The sequence below is a fragment of the Xiphophorus couchianus genome, chromosome 6, assembly GCF_001444195.1.
Source record: "Xiphophorus couchianus chromosome 6, X_couchianus-1.0, whole genome shotgun sequence".
NCBI classification, from domain to species: domain Eukaryota; kingdom Metazoa; phylum Chordata; class Actinopteri; order Cyprinodontiformes; family Poeciliidae; genus Xiphophorus; species Xiphophorus couchianus.
The window spans coordinates 14,625,928-14,645,231 of record NC_040233.1 but is presented as its reverse complement, the minus strand read 5'-3'; the positions used below and the strand labels follow the sequence as shown (position 1 = coordinate 14,645,231).

The 19,304-nt window shown below is 37.4% G+C and overlaps 1 protein-coding gene across 5 annotated transcripts in view; it reads right to left on the bottom strand.

The window, feature by feature from the left end:
• Nucleotides 1–18,020, bottom strand: part of LOC114146573 (period circadian protein homolog 2-like) — a 32,475-nt gene extending 14,455 nt beyond the window's left edge. For 2 of the 5 annotated variants that reach the window (XM_028020765.1, XM_028020769.1), the window contains exons 1-8: nucleotides 17,840–18,015; nucleotides 9,820–10,325; nucleotides 2,749–2,841; nucleotides 2,476–2,630; nucleotides 1,784–1,905; nucleotides 1,502–1,703; nucleotides 654–705; nucleotides 73–215 (exon numbers count right to left, since the gene is read on the bottom strand). In XM_028020765.1, coding sequence (XP_027876566.1) covers nucleotides 73–215; nucleotides 654–705; nucleotides 1,502–1,703; nucleotides 1,784–1,905; nucleotides 2,476–2,630; nucleotides 2,749–2,841; nucleotides 9,820–10,223 — 1,171 coding nt within the window. In that variant the 5' untranslated portion in view covers nucleotides 10,224–10,325; nucleotides 17,840–18,015. Of the gene's footprint in view, nucleotides 1–72; nucleotides 216–653; nucleotides 706–1,501; nucleotides 1,704–1,783; nucleotides 1,906–2,475; nucleotides 2,631–2,748; nucleotides 2,842–9,819; nucleotides 10,326–17,596; nucleotides 17,782–17,839 lie in introns of all 5 variants that reach the window. The other 3 variants (XM_028020766.1, XM_028020767.1, XM_028020768.1) reach the window with 3 other exon arrangements.
• Nucleotides 18,021–19,304: the final 1,284 nt, after the last annotated feature.

Here is a 19,304-nt window from a genome sequence, read left to right as displayed (position 1 = left end):
TGTTGATATCTAAACAGTACTAATAATTCAGATATTTGCATGCTAATTTTCTGGTAAGAGCAGCATTTTTACCTTCGTATCCAGAGTGAACCCTCTCAGCCAGCAGGAGGCAGCAGAACTGGTCTTCATCATGAGCCATATCCTGCACCTTCATCAGATAAGGGGTCATGCGGAACGGATAGTACCGCAAATCACCCTCGAACCCGTTACCGCCACTGAATATCAGAACAATAATTTAGCAATGAGTTAACCCAAGAAAAAACAGCATGTTTCAGTCAATTATGTAATAAAATTATCTACTCTTAGTTTGCAAATAGAACACATGGGGCCAGTATTGAGCAAATTTTCACTTCAGACAGGAGGAAAATAAAAGAAACAAAACTTAAATTTTGGACCTTCAAAAATAGAAAAATCCAACCACCTGAACAAATGCAATTCTTTTTATTTTTTTCTGTTTCTCCATTTAAATGCTTCTTCCAGGTTAACCTGGAAGAAGGTTAACCTCATATACCTCATTTCGTATATGAGGTCATGAATGTGACGTCATATACAAAATGAGAAACATCCGCAGTGGAATTAAATGCATGAATAAAACCAACACACAGATACGAGCAGCAGATGGCCTGACGTGCATGAACTGATGCAAAACACACCTGATACGACAGAAAAAGGACTTCTCCTGCATACAGTCAGAAGGAGACGGATCTGAAACAGGAAAAAAAAACCTCTTGTAAATTCAAAGGGAACACGATCCACACAGGATGCAGCCAAAAGCAGATGCATCAGGTCTGAATAAATGCATCAAAAAGCAACATTCAGAAACCTGGCCCTGCACACATTGCAGGAGGTCAAATGAAAGGAGGTCAAATGCATAATTTATTTCCCTAATCTAACACTGCAGCATTTAGATGACAGATTGGAGATTTTCTTAAGTATGGATGTATATTTTCATTTCCTATTGGTCTCTAGAAGCTTCAATTTACTTGACATTCTTTCTCTAATCATGCACTTTGGACAAAGACCTCAGGTTCTTCTAAATTATAAAAAATTATATTGACCTTTTTATATTCTGTCATGTTACAACCACAAGCTGAGGAAATGTTAGACGGTTTTCAAAATGTTTTGCAAATAAAAATCTAAAAACATGGATTTTTATTCCTTTCCCTTTATTCTTTACCCTGAAATAAAGTTCTGCACCACCAATTGCCCTAAGAAGTCTATTCTATTCTATTCTATTCTGTGTGTGACAATAAGTTTGAAAGGCCTTTTTAATATGTTCAAGAACAATGAGTGGCTATCACATGTAACAAAATGGAAAAATGCAGAAAACAGTATGTCTGTGTCTAAATTAGAGTCTAAATTGATTTGTATACATATAATAAAATAAATGGACTTTCAAAGTATTTTGTTGATGTCTCTGAAACATCAACATAATATCCATACATTGAACATTATCTGAACTTAGCCACTGGTTTGGAGAGAGACATGTAGCTCTTGGTACCTGCTCCAGTGCACATGCTCCAGGAGGGCAGGCGGTAAGGGGTGGTGAAGCTGTAGAACACACTGATATCCTGCGGCATCAGAAACTCCACAAACTTAGAGTCTTTGAACGCATCTCTTTTACAGTTGAGGATGGAGGCAGCCTGGTCAGATATATAGATGATTTTTCCTGTGCTCAGGGAAACCGCCACTGCAAAAATGTCCTGTAGATGCCAAAAAAATATATATCTTAAACCTGTGATGTGCACCAGCTGGGGGAAAAAAAGCAAAGACTTGGTCTTACGTTGTTTTTGAGGGTGTACTCTGAAGTGATGCTGTCTATCTCCTCTATGGTGTAAGAAGAAACATCCAGGCCAGAAGGATGACTGTCATTGACCATCATCATCTGGTAGTACTCCTCATTCGCTGAAAGAGAAAAGATGCAGTGATTTTGTCCAAATTTGGTCAACATACAACACAGAGAGGATTGTCTTCCAAGACGCTCACGACACTGATGCCAAGGACATTTTTTAATAATGAAAATGATAAAACGTTTAATAACTGAAGAACTGTACTACTGAACACCTACACTGGATACATATCTATAAACATGCATGACATATGCATGTATATATATTGTAACATATACAGTATATATATTATACTGTATATAATGTACAGTATCAGCATGTAATTGATAATGTACATTATATACAGTAATGGCCTGTAAAATTTCTGCCAATTTTACAAGCCATTACCTCTGTGACTATGTGAAAACGATGCTCAAAATTATAGTATTACCTTTTTCTAAGTTGAACACTTTAAAAAAGACAGTCTTAATGAATGAATAATGGCTGCATTCCTGTGTTTACTCATTAATGTACAGTGAATTACTCGAAAAAAGAACTATAAAAACTCATAAAGGCAAATAGAAATTGCTGATAAAAACAATCGGAAAGCACAAAGAAAGCAGAGAGGCTGTTATCTGCAACAAACCTTCCACTTGCTTCACACAGCGCAGGGCATATTTCAGCGCGCTCAGTGTGGTCGACTTGCTGTTGTGCTGCTTGTCAGCTGGCACGTGGAGTTTGAGCTCCTTCAGCGTTTTAATCACCTCCTTCTGGTTCTTGGCTTTCGCAGACTCCTGACTACTGCAAGACGGACAAGTAAACAACCAAGAGTCACTCATAGCAATAATGAAAAGGGACTCTTACAAACAGACTAAATAAAGATCTTGATCCTGACAGCAGCGGTGGTCACTGAGCTAACCTGCAGCCGCTGGTTGAAGGGTTGTCCTGCTCCGAGCTCAGCAGACTGTAGGCGTTGGAGCTGCTGGGAGGAGATGGGCTGTGGGAGTTGGAACTGTGCAAGAGAGAAGGGATATTTTCAAATTGCAACCTGAAAATGGAGTAAAAATCACTTCAGTTCCAAAAAAGAGATTTCATGCTGATGTTTAATCAACCAGCTTTTCAACAGTTCCAAGTAAGCAGAAGGAGAACAATTAGGTACAATCATTTCTTCGCTGAAGTACAGACTTATCACATGTTTTTCACACGCATCTGAGGTGCTCAAGTTTCTTTCAGTGAAAAAGGACAAGTGTCCCCATTTTCACACTTTGGGCCTGTTATTAACTCAAGCTAAAAGAAGATCAGCTGTTTTTGTATGTCTTTTGTGAATCCTGTAACAACGCCTTTTGAGCTTCCGATCCAATTTTGCACATGTAGCAGCCAAGTAACAAAACAAAAATAACACTCTTATCCTGAAGTCTTTGTCATCTACTTGAAGGACCCAAATTATTCCCCGCAGCTCATTGGCTGCACAGCAAGAAAACAGCACTGTGGTCAAGGGTGAGGTCAAAACACAACTGGGGGCAAAGAACAAGCAGTGGACAAAATCTCTGCCTGTTCTCTTGGTGCTGATTTAGAAATTTAGAGATATTTTTTCAATGCAGACTGTTTCTGGCCTTCAGTCTGACTCCATTACCTACTGTACAGCCGAAGAACCTGCACAACTTAGAATCTCAACAAAAATATCTTTTTTAGAGGTTGAATTTTTAAAAAAATGAAAGTGATATATTATATACAATCAATGCACACATATAGATGTAGATAGGTTTCAAGCCTTTTTTCTGGTAATTTTGATGAGTACAACCAAATGTAATCTCTCAGAAAATTTGAATATTACACAAGTGTTTTTTTTTTTTTATCTTATCCTCATTTTATACTCTATTTAGCTTTTCTACGTTTTCATTTACAAAGAAGCAGCACAAACAAAGGTCTATCATGTTCATTGTTCATGTTTTGATGATTCATTTAAAAATAGACGATAACACCAGCTGTTTTTAAACCAACGTCCTTCTGCTGAAGTGAGTTAAGGAAAACATATTTACATGAGAAAAGAAAGTTTTACTTCTGACATAAACAGGATTTGTTTGACCTCAACTACAAGAACATTTGCTCCATATCAAACAAACCACAACCTTCATGCAGTCTCAACACCCTCAGATAATAACAGATCTATAAGAATTTACAGTAAACAGCTCTAAGACAACAAGTCATGATCTCATTCAGCTAAGAAATCTGGAGCTCTGCTAAAAGAAATTCTGGAATAGCCATCATGGCTGACAGTTTAAACATTTCCTGTTTGAGTTAACTAAGTCTCTCTAGGAGCTTTGTACCGTGTATCTAATATAAGGGGCATTAACCTAGAAGGTTACGACTAAGATTAACACTGCATACTACCTATATCTAGCACACTTGTTCAAAAATAGAGCGAATCGTTATTCCTGGCACAGGTGAGTCCAAGTTCAGTGTAAGCCTTTAGTTCCCAGAGATGCCACACATGGTTTCAGTCTGAACACAAGTTTGAGAAACCTTTTCTTTTCAGTTGACACTGTGGTGAAATCTGAACAGAAAACAGCAGAAACTGGCAACTACAAATCAACAGCTCTGCCCTGGCTGACTATATAACACTTCTTATAATATAGATAAAGAATTAGCCACCAGATTATAGCAAGACTATTAGCAGCTGTCTGAGAGTCTGACTCATCTGAACTAAAACTGAACAACTATAAATAACCCTGATTACCTGCTCAGAATAGGTAACATCTTCACAAATAGCCTTCCTGAGCCAAAGAAGGAATCTAATTCAATCTAAATAGCCTTCTGTCGTGCACAATGCAACAGCTGGTTTTAGACTAGACACTCTAAATACTGTATGTCTTAGTGTCCAGTAAGCTAATTGGTATCATGGCAGGGAGTCTGTAGGTCAGGGAAAAGTTATATAAAGAGGGCGCTGAAAGTGGCAGTGTAAGAGACGTTTCAGTTGTCCTCCAGGAGCAGAAACACAAATTGAAGGTCAGAGGAAACTGGTCTTTTTTAATTAAAAATCTTCTACTGACAGGTTATTGATTCCTTTATGTTTAAGAGGCATAACTGGGACAGCAAAGGCATTACATTTAAAAATGGCAAGGGATGTTTTCCATTTGGCTTTCATGTTTTTTTTTCTCACTGAATGTGATGGGAATGAACTAAAAAGACATCCATCAGTAAATTAGTTGAATCCATTCACTCTTTTGCTTCCTGTTTTGATCCTTAATATGATCTCTTTTCAATATCTGATTTGATTTGTATCAATCGACCCCATGGCACTGAAAATCAGCTGACCAGACTGTCCATGCTTAACAGAGTAAATAATCTTTCTAGCATAATGAGACCATGATCAAAACCTTACAGACTGACAGAGTCATTAGTTAAACTAATACACCTGAACAATGTAGAAATATTTTTAAGCTGCAACCTACTGTAATTTTTCTGTCTACATTCAGAAAACCTGCAGGATCTGTGGCATAGAGGAGCTCACTCAGTAAAACACTAAGCAGAAATTATTGCAGTGATGTAATTCTCGATTCGTGTAGCATTTGGCTTCTGGGAAATAAAACAGTGCAGTCATAAAAATGCATCACTTATCAGTGATCTCTGAATAAACTCCAGCAAGCCCTTGCCACTAGCACGCAAGCTCACTAATAAATGTCACAAAAGAGATCTTTAGACTTTGGCATGAGCACGTAATATTCATCTGATCAATTGGGATATTAATATTAGTAATAGGAGACATGTTAGAGCATACGGTCATTTAAAGCAACACATTTATTGTCTTTATTGAATCAGACACAGGATTATTATTTTAAAACAGTGTCAGTAGGACATAATAATAAACTGATCACTGATATTAGTATGTAGAAAACGTTTAATTGAACCTCCTTGGAAATGTACCCCACACACCAGAAAGTGGGCGACTCCAGCCTGGGGTCGGTGTTCTGCATGTTTTAGATGAACAAGCCAAGCAGGTTCCTGATGAACTTAGTAATAGAGGAAATGAGTCAACAATTTGAATCAGGTGTGGTAGATGGTTTAGATTAGGATGAGTGCATCTAACATGTGCAGGACATGGGTGTCAGATTTAACCACTTTCAATTTACAGGCTTTTTGGGACAACAAAACTAAGAAAAGAGGCTTTGAATACCTTTGTAGGTTTTAATATGATGTTTCTAAAGTTGGTAAACTTCCTTCCCTTACTCTTTGATAATTCATATTTTCCCGTCTTGTTCTGTTTGGTAGAACCAATGCATCAATCTTGTTTTTCCAAAAGGGTAGCAGATGTACCCCGAGTGTATTTTATAGTCTCGGTCTGACCAAGTCATCTTTTCACAATCACACACCATTTTCCTGCCATTAGTTTGACATTGCAGTAAGATGAGAAGAATCTATAACTGAGTTTAAAATTTGATAAACTAGCTGTTTAAACCACAGGTTTGGCTAATTTTATATGGACAAACTAAAGTTAGAATTTAAGGTAACAATAATGTCAACATGGGCCAGTTGTCAGAGTCTTTTAAAATAATACCATTGGTAACACTTATTGTTCTTGTCCTGAGAAGCACAAAGCTGAAAGTGTAATGGGAAGATCTTCTGCAGCAGGATGTGGCCTTTATCTACTGACTATCAAAGGATCCTTAAGAGAATTGTGAAACCATATGAAAAGCAAATAGAGCCGAAGCAGAGCAACATGACAAGGACACAAAACATGCTAGTAACTTCAAGAACTGACCAATTATTAAGAAATGAAAGACCCTGGGTCTCGTCAAAGACCATATCTTAATCAAAGACATTATGGAATTAAAGCAGGCAGTACATGCAAAAGCCAAGGGCGTCTAATAACGTTTTAGGGACGGGGTGTCCTAACTTTTAGAAAATGCATTGTTGTCAACATGTTTAGATTAATAGGTTAATATTTGGTTGTAATTAAATCACTTGCTTTTCCAGAAATTAGTTTATACATAGAGATCTATGTCAAGAGAGTAGATCAATACAAAAACATTCTGAGGTGTACCTCCTAAAACTGGAGAACAAAAAATGTAGAAAGTAAACCAAGATGACTCAGAGTTGGCAGACAGGGATGCCATGTAGCAACACAAAACCAGAAAGAGTTATGTGGGTTTAAAATACGTCACTCTGTCGGCACACAGAGCGTTAGATGCCAGAAGGGAAATAGACCATGACTGAAAAGGAGCGGTTTCAAAAAAATGTCTGGATCTGAAGCATCAAGGGCAGGTCAAAGTAAGGCTGAGCCTAGAGTGAGTAAAGACGTCAGAGCTTGCGACCGGGTTGCTCCACCCAGAGATAAACACACACAAACAGTGCATTGTCATGGCAACAAGGAGTAGGAAAGCGTGACATGGCCCATCTGGCATTGAAGAAAAGCTAGCTTCCAGCCTTCAAGATGACATCAATTTGCTTTTCCTGCTGGTTGATACAGTCATGTATTTGTTCCTCTGCTCTGCATGTTTCCTGGGCAAGCTGTATGTGTCTGAGTCTATTTCTGGACATGATGATGACAGGAAAATATTCTGCAAGTTTTGAAACTGTCTCTTTTTTTTTTTTTAGCTTTAAACCAACTCTTTATGTGTCAGAAAAAAAGGTTCTATGTCACAAAAACTCCTGAAATTAAAGGTGCTATCCAAGATTTATTTCAAAAGTTGAGATTTATGAATAAAAACCCTTAAGTATGTATCACCTTAGGATCAGAAAAATACTTTGCTCTTGGTTCAGCATTTGCAACATAGCAGAAAAATTGATCCATGAACTTATCTGTTTTCACAAACCTTGAATGTTGATCCTAGCCTGTTGCCACATACACGCACTAAAGGTTTTACAGATTACCTCCTTTGAATCTATGACTTAGTTTATATGGAAAATTTAACAGACAATCTTTTATTCACTAATTCTGGATGAAATATGGAAGATTCAATGTGCTACATGAATGCTCCTTTATGTGTCAAAACTGTCAATTTAAAGCAGAAAAACAAAAAATATTCAATCCACCATGTGAATGTGTGTGTGAAGCAGTGGAATAAAAAAACAACATTATTTACCATAAAATTATGTTGTTTGACTGCGATTAGCACTACAGCTGCTTTTCCAATAAAACACAGGAGATACAAGATAATCTCAACATGTAAGCCAAACCACATCTCAAGCCTGCCAGACAATTTTTTAAAACATGGTTTTAACCAAACTGCAGCCAAAACAACTTATCCACTACTTCAACCAGAAGCCAGATTAGACTCAGCTGTTCATAATGTGATCCGGCTGGAAGCTAGTCCCAAGCTATAAAGTGCTAAAAGGTTTTACATAGTTGTCCTTCAGCAATGGATGGCTTAATGTTATTAGCCTCTTGTTAAAAGGATATAACAAGGTAGGATTGGACTATTATACTGCTAAAATATTTCTGTCCAGCCATTCATCTGGCTTAGAGTAGTTTAAATCTGATGACAAAGATCTAACTACAATGAACAATATGATCAATTATTTTGTAAGAATAATTGTTACTTTTCTGTTTCAAATCAGAGTGATTAGATCGAATATTTTTTGTTTCAAATTCTACTGCAAGTACCAAGAAGCTATGGTATTTTTACCCAAAGTTATCTTACTGCGAGAATCTCGCAGCCTATTCTGAGTTTGAAAGTGTTCAGCTAACAGTGATTCATTGAATGGAGTGCCCATTCACAAGGCGCCATTTAAAAATTTTGTTTATGAAGGGCCGTTCACGGAGAGAACATTTTTACTAAAACTAATTTTTAAGGTTAAACGTTTAGTGAGCTTTGACTCTCTACTTCTGACATTAGTTATGTATTCAGTACTCACACCTGAATTCATTTTGAGCCATTAAAAGCATGGCAGCACAAAATGTCTCATTTTTAAATGAAATGCCCTTGAAATGCCCAGGGTAATCATAACGGCAAATGCTTGAGAACATAAATGTATTTAGCAAAAATTACCCTATTAGAAATCATTAGAGTACAATTAAGTAGTAGAATATTCAATTTAAGTGGTAAAAGATTCCTGGAGAGTTAATTATAAGCAATGGCTGTTATCTGACACCAATAGGTGGGTCTCACTGACTCTAATGCTATTTTTTACCTTTTTGTTGATCTACTGGCTAAAGTCTCACTTCAAAAACTGAACTGTTTTTGGCACTGCATCACAATCAATGATCAGCCTACGTTAGAGGTGAATGACTGCGTGGCTAAATCCCTAAACCTAATTTTACGTTCAATTTTATGACAGAAATAAGGTGCGTACTGCTGCTTGTAAACTGCTTTTTTATGTTTGATAAATAAACTATCCCAGCCATTTCTGTTAAGGTCCTGCTGCACAAATAGCTAACAGGAAAGTTTTAAAATTTGATTTAGGAGAGTGAAGCTTCAGTGTAAGTCTCTCTGTGTTGAATAGAAAGTGATGACTACATTAAATCTTTTAGCTTTAATCAGGAGTGCTAATTAGCCAGTTGATATATCCACACTGCTATTGACTCCTACAAATGCCAGTATAAGTAATAGAGGAGCTGAATCTGAATATGGCCTTACATTCTTGACAAAAATCACCAAACATACAATGACAATGGCAATTTATTTGGCTCGTTTCTGGTGAGAGTAACCAGACAAGGTTTTGTCTTCTGTTTTGCCAAAAAGATCTGGTGATAGCTCTTCCAGGGGACCCCATGCTGTTTGTTTACAAAAGCATCAGTTGGTAAATCTACAAGTCTGTAAATGATTAATTAAAATTATAATGAAGTCCAAGAACATCCAATCACTACAGAAAACTAATTTCTCTGGTCAACACCTAAAAAAACACCTTCTTACACCATGCACCTTCTTACTGTGGTGGAAGAGGAAGTTGCTGTAAATTGGCACAGATTGGAAAACTAAGTTTCATGTCTTTTTTTAAAATTTGTAATAAGAAATGAAGGTAAAGGAAAGAAAGTTCTGCAATCGCTCACCTTTTATTGCTGCCTAAAGATTCTAGCAATGCCGAGTCTTTACTGCGGCTGGTGGAGCTTCCCATTGACTCATGGCCGTTGCTGTCATTCCCATGACTCTCGTTGCCATGACTCTCATTGCCATGCGATTCTGTCCCGCTGCCGCTGGACCCACTGCTCTTCATCTCCACGTCCTCCTCAGGGGACAACCGAGAACGTGTTGTCTTGCGCACGTTGTGAGGAGAGATGGCGGGGTCCTGACCGCTGCTATCACTGCCCTCAGAGGGCAGTCCAAGGTCAGGTCTGCCCTGGGCATAGCTGCCCACCCAACGCATCTGTGCCATGGGACTGCTCGAAGCCGAGGCTCTATCCCGATCTGCCGGAACCGGCAAGGGATAGGGCTTGGAGTCTGAATCGTCTGACATCAGGAGGAGGTCTTTGCTGGGGTTGTTTCAGGTTCGGTAGAACGCAATCATCCCATTGTCAGAAGGATGACAACAGAGTGGATGAAAAGTAAATGAACTGATCTGTGGAAAGAGATCACATGTGTTAAACATGAATGAATCTGTTTCTATTCACAATTTTAAATATTTAGAAGAAACATGACTTAACATCCAGTGAAGGCAAAAAATTATGTTGAAAAATTTATGAAAGTTGCAAAGTTCTTTGACATGAGCTCCAGGCAGTAAAGATTTTCTCTGCATTTGTATCCAGTGGTGCCAAATAGTCAATGATATGATGATTTTTCAACATAAGTTTGTGTCTGAATGTTCATTTGAACAACTATATAAATATAAGAGGAATAATGCTTGCACAAAGTTAAAAACAGAAAAACATTTCACCAATCCTACTTCAAAAGGCTTCCTTCTGCCTTTGGTCTAGTGTCATATTTGAAACATTGTATGGTTTGACCCTGGACCCCTGAAAACCCTGCTGGACGCCTCTGATGTTCTTTGAAAGCCTCTGGTTCAGACAATTTGCCCTTTAAGAACAGCAGATCTGTCCAATCTAAACCCTTCAACTCTTTTAAAAGGATTTTCCAACTTGGACCACAAATAACACCTGACAAGATTGATCTGATTGCCAACACACATCACCAAGCAACAATCCAGGGAAAAGTCATATTTAAAAAAAGTAGATTCTCTTTCTAACTCTTTGGTTTTACTTATGTACCAGTAAATAGCAAAACTGATCTGGTCAAGCCTTTAAAATGAACCCACACTTTCACCATTCATCCCCAAGTTAACACAGTGGAATGTTGAAGACATTTTTTGTTACATAAATAATGACAGTGAGCAATGCCTTACGTGTTTCTGTACAGTAGAGGTTTGTTTTAAATATTTTCAACACTTGCTACAAGTCTGGTCATTTTTATCCCGTACAGATATGTAAACTCTAAAATCTCAAAGAGGGCGTACGTTCTTTTTTCCATGACTGTATTGGGACCTCAGTTGAGCATGTAAGACAGCAAAGGAGGATGTCAAAATACTCCATCCAGAATCAAGAACACGCTTGGTTACAGAGAATGGAGTACGCTCATTTATGTGGGAGCATCAATGATGCTGTGTTTACATTAAAAACATGAAAAGCTGTGACTGAAATATTATACAAAGCACTTTGTCAATGGAACGTCTATAGAAGATAGTTTGAAAAAAACCATCCCCAAAAAACTAAAAAGAATCCTAAAGGTTTATTTAAAGCTTTTGACAACAGACTAAGCAACAGTGAAGAGGAGGAGTTGAATATTTGAAGTCTTCCAAACTTTCCACCACCACCCAGATGGCCACTCTAACTGGAAGTGGATAACTCAATGAGAAAGATGAAAGCACAGTTTACGACAATAATTATATTTTGTTATTTAACAAATTGTGTTATACAAGAATATGCAGTCATTATCTAGTAAAGCAGCTGGCATTACATTGAAATGCTGCTTTTAAATTTAAAATAAAACACACATTTAAAATCAAATAAAAAATAATGCCTCTGGTCATGTTGAATGCATTAAATGTCAGTGCATAACTTTGTCCAAGCTTGTTTTTACAACTAACCTAAATTTGGAGCACAGTTTGTGAGGATTCCAGAAAACCATAATGAATATAAATGACTTTAGATTGATCAACTATCCCATAATGGTCTGTATAATCCCTCCTGTGGGATGTTGGTAACTGAAAATTCCTGTGGTAGAACAAATGACAGTAGCACAGATATCAATAATTAACACTTCTGTAGGTCTTATCAGATGACTGTGCACAGTGTGACAGGTCGCCGACCTGCTGCATAGTTGGCTCATGTCCTGCATCTGGGCTGCCAAGTGAAATAGGTCAGCCTACAGTCAGTAAGTAAATGATCAATCAGAGGTGATGAGTCTTGCAAAATGTGAAAAGAAATGGCTACACTTGAGCAAAAGGTTCACCAATGCTTGTCAGAATGGAGCAAGTCACAACTGAACACAGGCAGCAGGCATGGGACGAGGGGTAAGAAGAAACAGAGGCAGATCTTTAAAGGATTAAAGGTGCAGCAGAGCAGAGAATAAGAAAGAAAAACAAATCTATAATGACGTCTTTGGCTAAAACCAGAATGGGCATGCAGAGACAAAGCACAGGGATCCAGACACAATAGGAGACATGAAAGCAATGCGCAAAAGTTTTAAATCACTCCTAACTCTGTATAGGTCAGATTTTCTTGCAAATGTTTACAGTGGTCAGTATCAATAGTTATTGGGCCTTTGCGAAGATCAGTACTATTCTTTGGAATTTGGCTTCATTTTGACATATTTTCAGTACTTGTACATGACCCTGCCAGAGCAGTTTGCTTAAAAAATAGGAAAGTGGACAAGTGAAGAACGGAAGAGGAATAATGAGGCCAGAAAATATCTAAATACTAACACAATAGAAATGACCTAAAAATCCTGAGAAACCTGACAAAGGACCAAGGAAATGCATCCTCTTCTGTACGATAGGATTTCAGCGTCAATAGTGAGCTTGTTAATGCTATAAAATCCAATTATACCGTTCAAAATCTGCTACACTGTAAAAAAAAGAACGTCTCTAATTTTTGTAGAAAAACGGTAAAAACAGCTGCCAGTACTTTACCGTAAATTGGAGACGCTTTTCTTTTTGTTTTATTTTATTTTTTTACAGTGTATCTCTTGATACTTACATTTTTCAGCCAAACAAATCTGAACATTTTGCCTTTGTTAAATGCTGATTGTAATTAAGTGTCTAAATAGCCAGTATAAAATGGGCACCTTACTAAATTGTCTGTAATCTCTAGACACTGCACACAGCTGAGCTCATTCCTTGAGTTCAGCTGCTGTTTTATGCCTGAGTGATTCATAGATCACAGCTAACAGAAAATTTGTTAAAAAGCAGCCAATGTATGAAGTCATATATCTCAAAATCACTTCAAAAGACAAAGTATGAATTGTTGGACACCAATTACAAAGAAATGTAGAATCCTAACATTTGGCCAAAATGTAAGCGAATTTTTCTATGCTTTTTTGAGACTGAACAAGAAAAGATGTTTGATGACTTCCACTGTTTGGTGAGATTATTCAAGACTTTTACACAAAACCATAAACTAAAAGACCTAATCAACAGTACGGAACAGACATTAACCATAAGGAGAGAAAGAAAAGAAAGCCAGCTAAAATGTACAAAAGAAAGAGATCCTACAAAATAAAACAGGGGGTAATGTTAAATGAGAATCAAAAAACTGAAAGAGGAAACCAAAACTATCTGAACATGGTACTGGAGAACAAAACAACAACAATATTCAGGCCCAGATAGAGTTAATTAAACTACATGATATAAACAAAACGTGATGTCAGGAAAAATAAAGTAAATCTGCAAAATAAAAAAATCTATGATGCAGCACTTGAGCTCACTGTGGTTAGGATCATTTTAAAAAAAAACCTTCACAAATTGCAATGACTGGACCCATTCTCCCATGTAACTTAGAGACATTACTCCCAGGATGTTTCTGCACTGAGTGAACAGGCTGCTCTGAACTTCTCAAAGATCTTACTGAGCTGTTTTTTCCCTGTCAGAAAGTGCAACTGAGGCAGCAGATGCAATTGAAACTCTAGTCCAAAGATGAAAAAGCTATCTGGCAATCTGACAAACCACAAAGTCCAAAAGACTGTACTAATGACCAATGTGGGAGATTCTTTATTTATTATCTAACAATCAATCCAAGTCAGGTGATTGTGCAACAGCAGATATTGCAATTACATAAAAATATTTCTGGACAATCCTTTGGACATTTCTATGTAAGGAGAGACTGCTAACAAGATACCTACAGATCAACTGTGTTATTTAGTTGTTGTTTTTTTGTAAGGGAGGCTATTTGTGTCTAATGCACCTAATGCACCTGTGCACTAAAGCAAATTGTACTTCTTCTCTGCCAATAGACAAATTCCAGCTGAGCAGCTGCAGAGAAAGGAGAGGACAAAAACATCTGGCTTTCCTTTGTCCCTGTTGGGAATCCACTGATCATTTTAAAAACCAATCATAATGGACTTTGCTTCCCAAACCACTTTTTCACTTTTTTTTTTTATTTCTCCAGAGTCATCAGACTCTTCCTCATAATGTAATCAGCACATGGACTGACTCGATTAAATAATGGTTCCTCGGTCAAAGGGCGCACCGTCTGGCTGGCCCTCTATAAAAGCTATGACGTACATCCGATACTAAGGTACGGTCAATAAGGCACAGGTGTCTAAAACCGCAAGATGAGAAAGATAACACAATTAAGAGGTGTATATACTGTATATATATATATATATATATATATATATATATATATTACACTGTATGGTTAATTTAATCCAATTGAACACTTGTTAGTGGTTAATAGGAACATTTGGCTGACGTAGAACTTCAAAATCTATGTGAAATAGTATGAGAAATCATTTAATTGTTAAGTGGTGTAAAGCTTCATTCAGAGACAGCACAAATCCATGAGACATAAAATTATAATAAGTAGGAAGATAAAAACTGTCAGACAATTTTCTTTTAAATAAACACAAATGTAAACAGTTCATGACATCCTGCCTTTTTTATCCTTATTTTCTAAATCGCTGATGTTGGAACATTTAACCTAAGTCCGACAGACCTTTTCTGACGTTCAGCCTTTAACATTGATTGTCTAGATGGTGAAATCACGTTGGTGCCTTGTTCAACAATGATCAAGATAACATGAAGAAAATTAAACCCTATGCAAAGTCAAACTCACCAATAAAAAAGTTTATGTATTGATTGTAATCAAATAACTATATTTATTTCAAGCACATGAAAGTCTATTAGTCTTAAATTAACTTTTGAACTTTTAATCTGCTGAAAATGTACCATGATAGGGGGCTCAAGGGCAACTGCCACCACAGTTTTTAAATATTTTGAACAAAAAATGTCTAATTTGCATCAAACTAAATTTGAAAAAATACAAACATCTGGTATTACAACCAATTGTTTGCAAATACTGTAAATATTAGTGACTAAATTTAGATAGCCATGTAAATTGCCATGTAAATTGAAGTTAGAAAGCCATGTAAATTGAAGTTAGAATTTCATTCATCACTATTGCTTTTGTGTCACTACCCTATACACAAGACTTTATTGCATTCATTTTTGAGTAATTAAGAACAACTTCATAAAAACCAAGTACTTAGATCAGCTTTGAGAACATAAATATGCTCATTTAACTTCTCCACTCCTGATCTTTTTGTTCTGCCGCTGTGTTTGTGGAGAGCTGTAGAGAAGGCAACCCATCCCTCTGATTTCAACTGTATGATAAACAGATCTAAATAACAAATCCCTTGTCAGCCTCTACCTGCGTCAAACATCTTGTCTCCTCCCACTCCATTCATGTAGACAAACTGAAGTTGGCTGTATTATTCTGTAACCATTAACAAAGTCAACTTCAACCTGAGGACTGTATTTTAAAGCTGGACAAAGAATAAAGCTGGAGTACCTTTCTAAAGTATTCACACCCCTTGAATTTTTCCACCCGTTATCATTTTCACAATCACAAACAGAAAAAAACACAGCCTAACTTCTGAGACAAACTAAACTATGGCACTACATTTTATTCAGGAGTATGGAAAAAAACAAGACTGAATACATACCAATTCTCTAAAATTTGTGTCCTGAATTTATGGATTTGCCTTTTCTCTTACTTTGCTTCTTGTTCTTATAGAATAAGATAAGGTCAACGCCTCTACTTTAAAAATAGTCATTATCTTGCATTAGGTGATTATGAGTTTCACACATTTTTTAAAACAAACCTACAACTTTTAAATCAGGAGCGACCCTAGGATGCTTCTTGATTATATTATAATGGGGGAGCAAATTTGGAAAACTATATAACTTCAACTACCCTAACTCTTCCAGGATGTCATTGAACCATTTATTTAGTAGATGCATGCATCTCTGAAGTAGATATCTAACCTAACAGCTTCCAAAGCAACACTAATGAGTTTTCCTAATATATAGTCCTGGCACAGCTTGGCATACATGATGCTTTGGTTGCTTACGATTACGGTTGCTTATGATACTGAGCTTAATTCCTGCAGGAAATGTTTCTTTTTTGTTTGTTTGTTTTTTGCTATAAATTGTTTTAATAAGCCTTTCTAGAGTGTTGCCAGTTAAGTTTCAGTTAAAACGTAGTCCCTTGGATACCTTTCATGGTTGCATTTTACTGCTGCAGGCTGGTAGATATTAGCAGAGAGCAGCCTCCACCTGAATAGCGTGCAAAGCTTTCCACTGCGTTTTATCTAATTTAAGGTGAGTGAAAGACATGTGGCGCTGCTATAACACTTTCTAATCAGATTCAGGTTCAGTTCACTTATCTTTCATCTCTATGGTAGTTAAATGCCTGACTGAAGAGATCATGATCACATTGTGGTGAATTGGATTAAACCAACAGTAAGACTGAAAAGTGTCAAAGCTAAAATGTGGTAGACGCTTTTAAAGTCACTCCACTTCCATTGTTCAACCTACCAAACATCTATATATTAGATTTTTATTGTAAAAAAAAATCCAGAGTCCATGATTTCAAAACTCTAACTCTACAAATGTCATACATTCTGGTTTACCTGCTGCAGGATTTATCCCGCAGCAAGGTTACTCTGTCAGGGATTTCCAAAAGTCAAGAGGGCAGAAGGTGATCCAGGCCCAAGAGTGAGTGAAAGACATTAAAACAAGAAACAATGAATATGAAAATAAGAAAATATCCATCCAATAATTTCTGACAATCTTGTAACACTTGCAGTGCTATGGGGGGAATGGTAGCCTACCTATCTCCAGCAACCAAGTCACAAAACAGCCAAAATCTCATGAATGGACTCAGGCCAAATAACCATAAAGGCATATTTCTGGATCAGAGAAAGACACTGGAGTAACCATAGAGAATCCACAGAGAGAGTTTGCAAAATTCATGCATGACCCCACCATTTCTGCACACTATAATAAAATTATAAAAGTATTATATATATACCATAATTATATAATACTAGAAGTTCCGCACCCCCTCCCTTGGCACTGCCCCTGTCATCTTTAAAGTTGTAGTCACTGTGCTCTCACTCATGTAATTACAATGAATGAACGGTTAATTCTGCCAACCTCCTTGTACTCAGCTCCTTGCACTGCATATTCCCTAATCGGAGCGGCATGTGAACTTGTGACATGTGCAACTGCAGCATAACACTTTACATAAGGCTTCGTACCGGCGATTTCATGTGACACTGACACCACAGAGTTCACCTATCCACCGTATCTACTGAGCTCCAGAAGGGACTCACCGCTCCGGCCACTCTGCGCCAGTTTTACTGCTTCAACTTTCTTTCTGGATGCTTTCACTCGCCGCATGCCAAGTTCCTTAAAGCCCCGGTCAGCTGCTTATTCATCCCGCAGCAGGTAACGCGGTTACTCCGTCAGGGATTTCCAGCAGTCAAGAGGGCAGACGTCCAGTTAATTGAGCTGTGACCTTATAATGCAATACCCAACTCGTTATTTCATGCGGACATATAATAAGCTTCACAAACCTCACGGAGGGCTTCAACTCTATTTTCTCCGGTTGTTCCGTGGAATAAAATCCTTGAAGATACAGCTACCTTTTCTGAAGGATTGGGTCCGTCCGCTCCTTCTGGGCTGCTTCCACAAATTTCTCTGCCCGGCTCCGGTGTCCACGCACTGCCCTGGAACTTCAACGCAAGCAGTGACCTCATTACAAGAACATTTTCTAGCCCTTCCTACTGCTCTACTCCCATTGGTCTAAATGAAAGCCAGTCATCGCCTCTCCTTGATTCTGACCAATCAGAGTATCACGAGCTGGCGGGGGCGGGTGGCGTAACCACCGCTCCGCATCGTGATTCGTCCTTTTTGCTGTCAGTCGTTTTATATAAGGTTGTGACGGGCTTTTCACATGGGAACCCACGGCTGCTGGTAGTGTGATGAGAGAGAGCAAATCACTACGACGGAGAAGCCGGTGAATGAAGCAGTGGCCAGGGTTGGTTCATAACAGCTCAGAGCGACCGGCTGTTATCTAAAGGGTTATACAAGTGTGTGCATGGCAATGTGGTGGGGACTGTTTGTGCGTAGTCATTCACGTAAGCAAAAAAGTTTGCCTGAACAAAAATGTGATATCTCTCGAGGTATTTTGAAAAGTGTTTTCCAATTTATAGTCTTTCTTACGTAAAATTAATTTAAGTGATAATGCACTTTGTTCGCAGTGTGGTATATGTTAGATCTACGGGATGCTGAGGAGGCGTATTGTATCACTAAAAGAGATGTAAAATGTTTCTGTTTTGACGCTTTAAATAACTGGGAATCTGAGCCCCGTGAGGAGCATAGTAAACACCGTGTAAAGGAATTTAGGGCATGTGCCACATAAATTTCAATGACGCAGTTGAACAAATACAGATGTGCACGTGAAGCTGGGTACTTCACAAGAGACATGTGGAAATAGTTTTTAAATTTTAATTGGAATAATATAATTATACAATAATTATCAATTTTAAAAAAAATTTTTTTATTTTTTTTATTTTATTTTATTTTTTTTTAATTATCTAAATTTTTAAAACACTATTAGAATGACCTGAAAAGTGGTCTATCCTGTTTTCTAGAATTTTTCTCTTCTTCAAACCTTATTTTACCCAAACGTATGGGAAAATATATAGATTTTTGCTGTCAAGCAGGTCTAAAGTAGTGAATGATAATTTGAAGATGTCACATGAAATAGATAAAAAATGTCGGTGTGATGCAAATTAGCAACATTAAGAATTATGGGGACTATAGTGAGTGAAAGTTTCCACTCCAGTATATAGAATATTTTATTGATGTTGCTATTTCTTGGCAGTGTTTCAAATCAAATTGCAAAAGTTATTACTCTAATTTCATCACAGTACTTCAAATTCAGCTTAAAAGGGAGATATTGCTTATTATACAGGCACATAGTGACATTATGTAGGGCATAACCTAAAAGCTGCCCATCTCTGATGCACATGACAG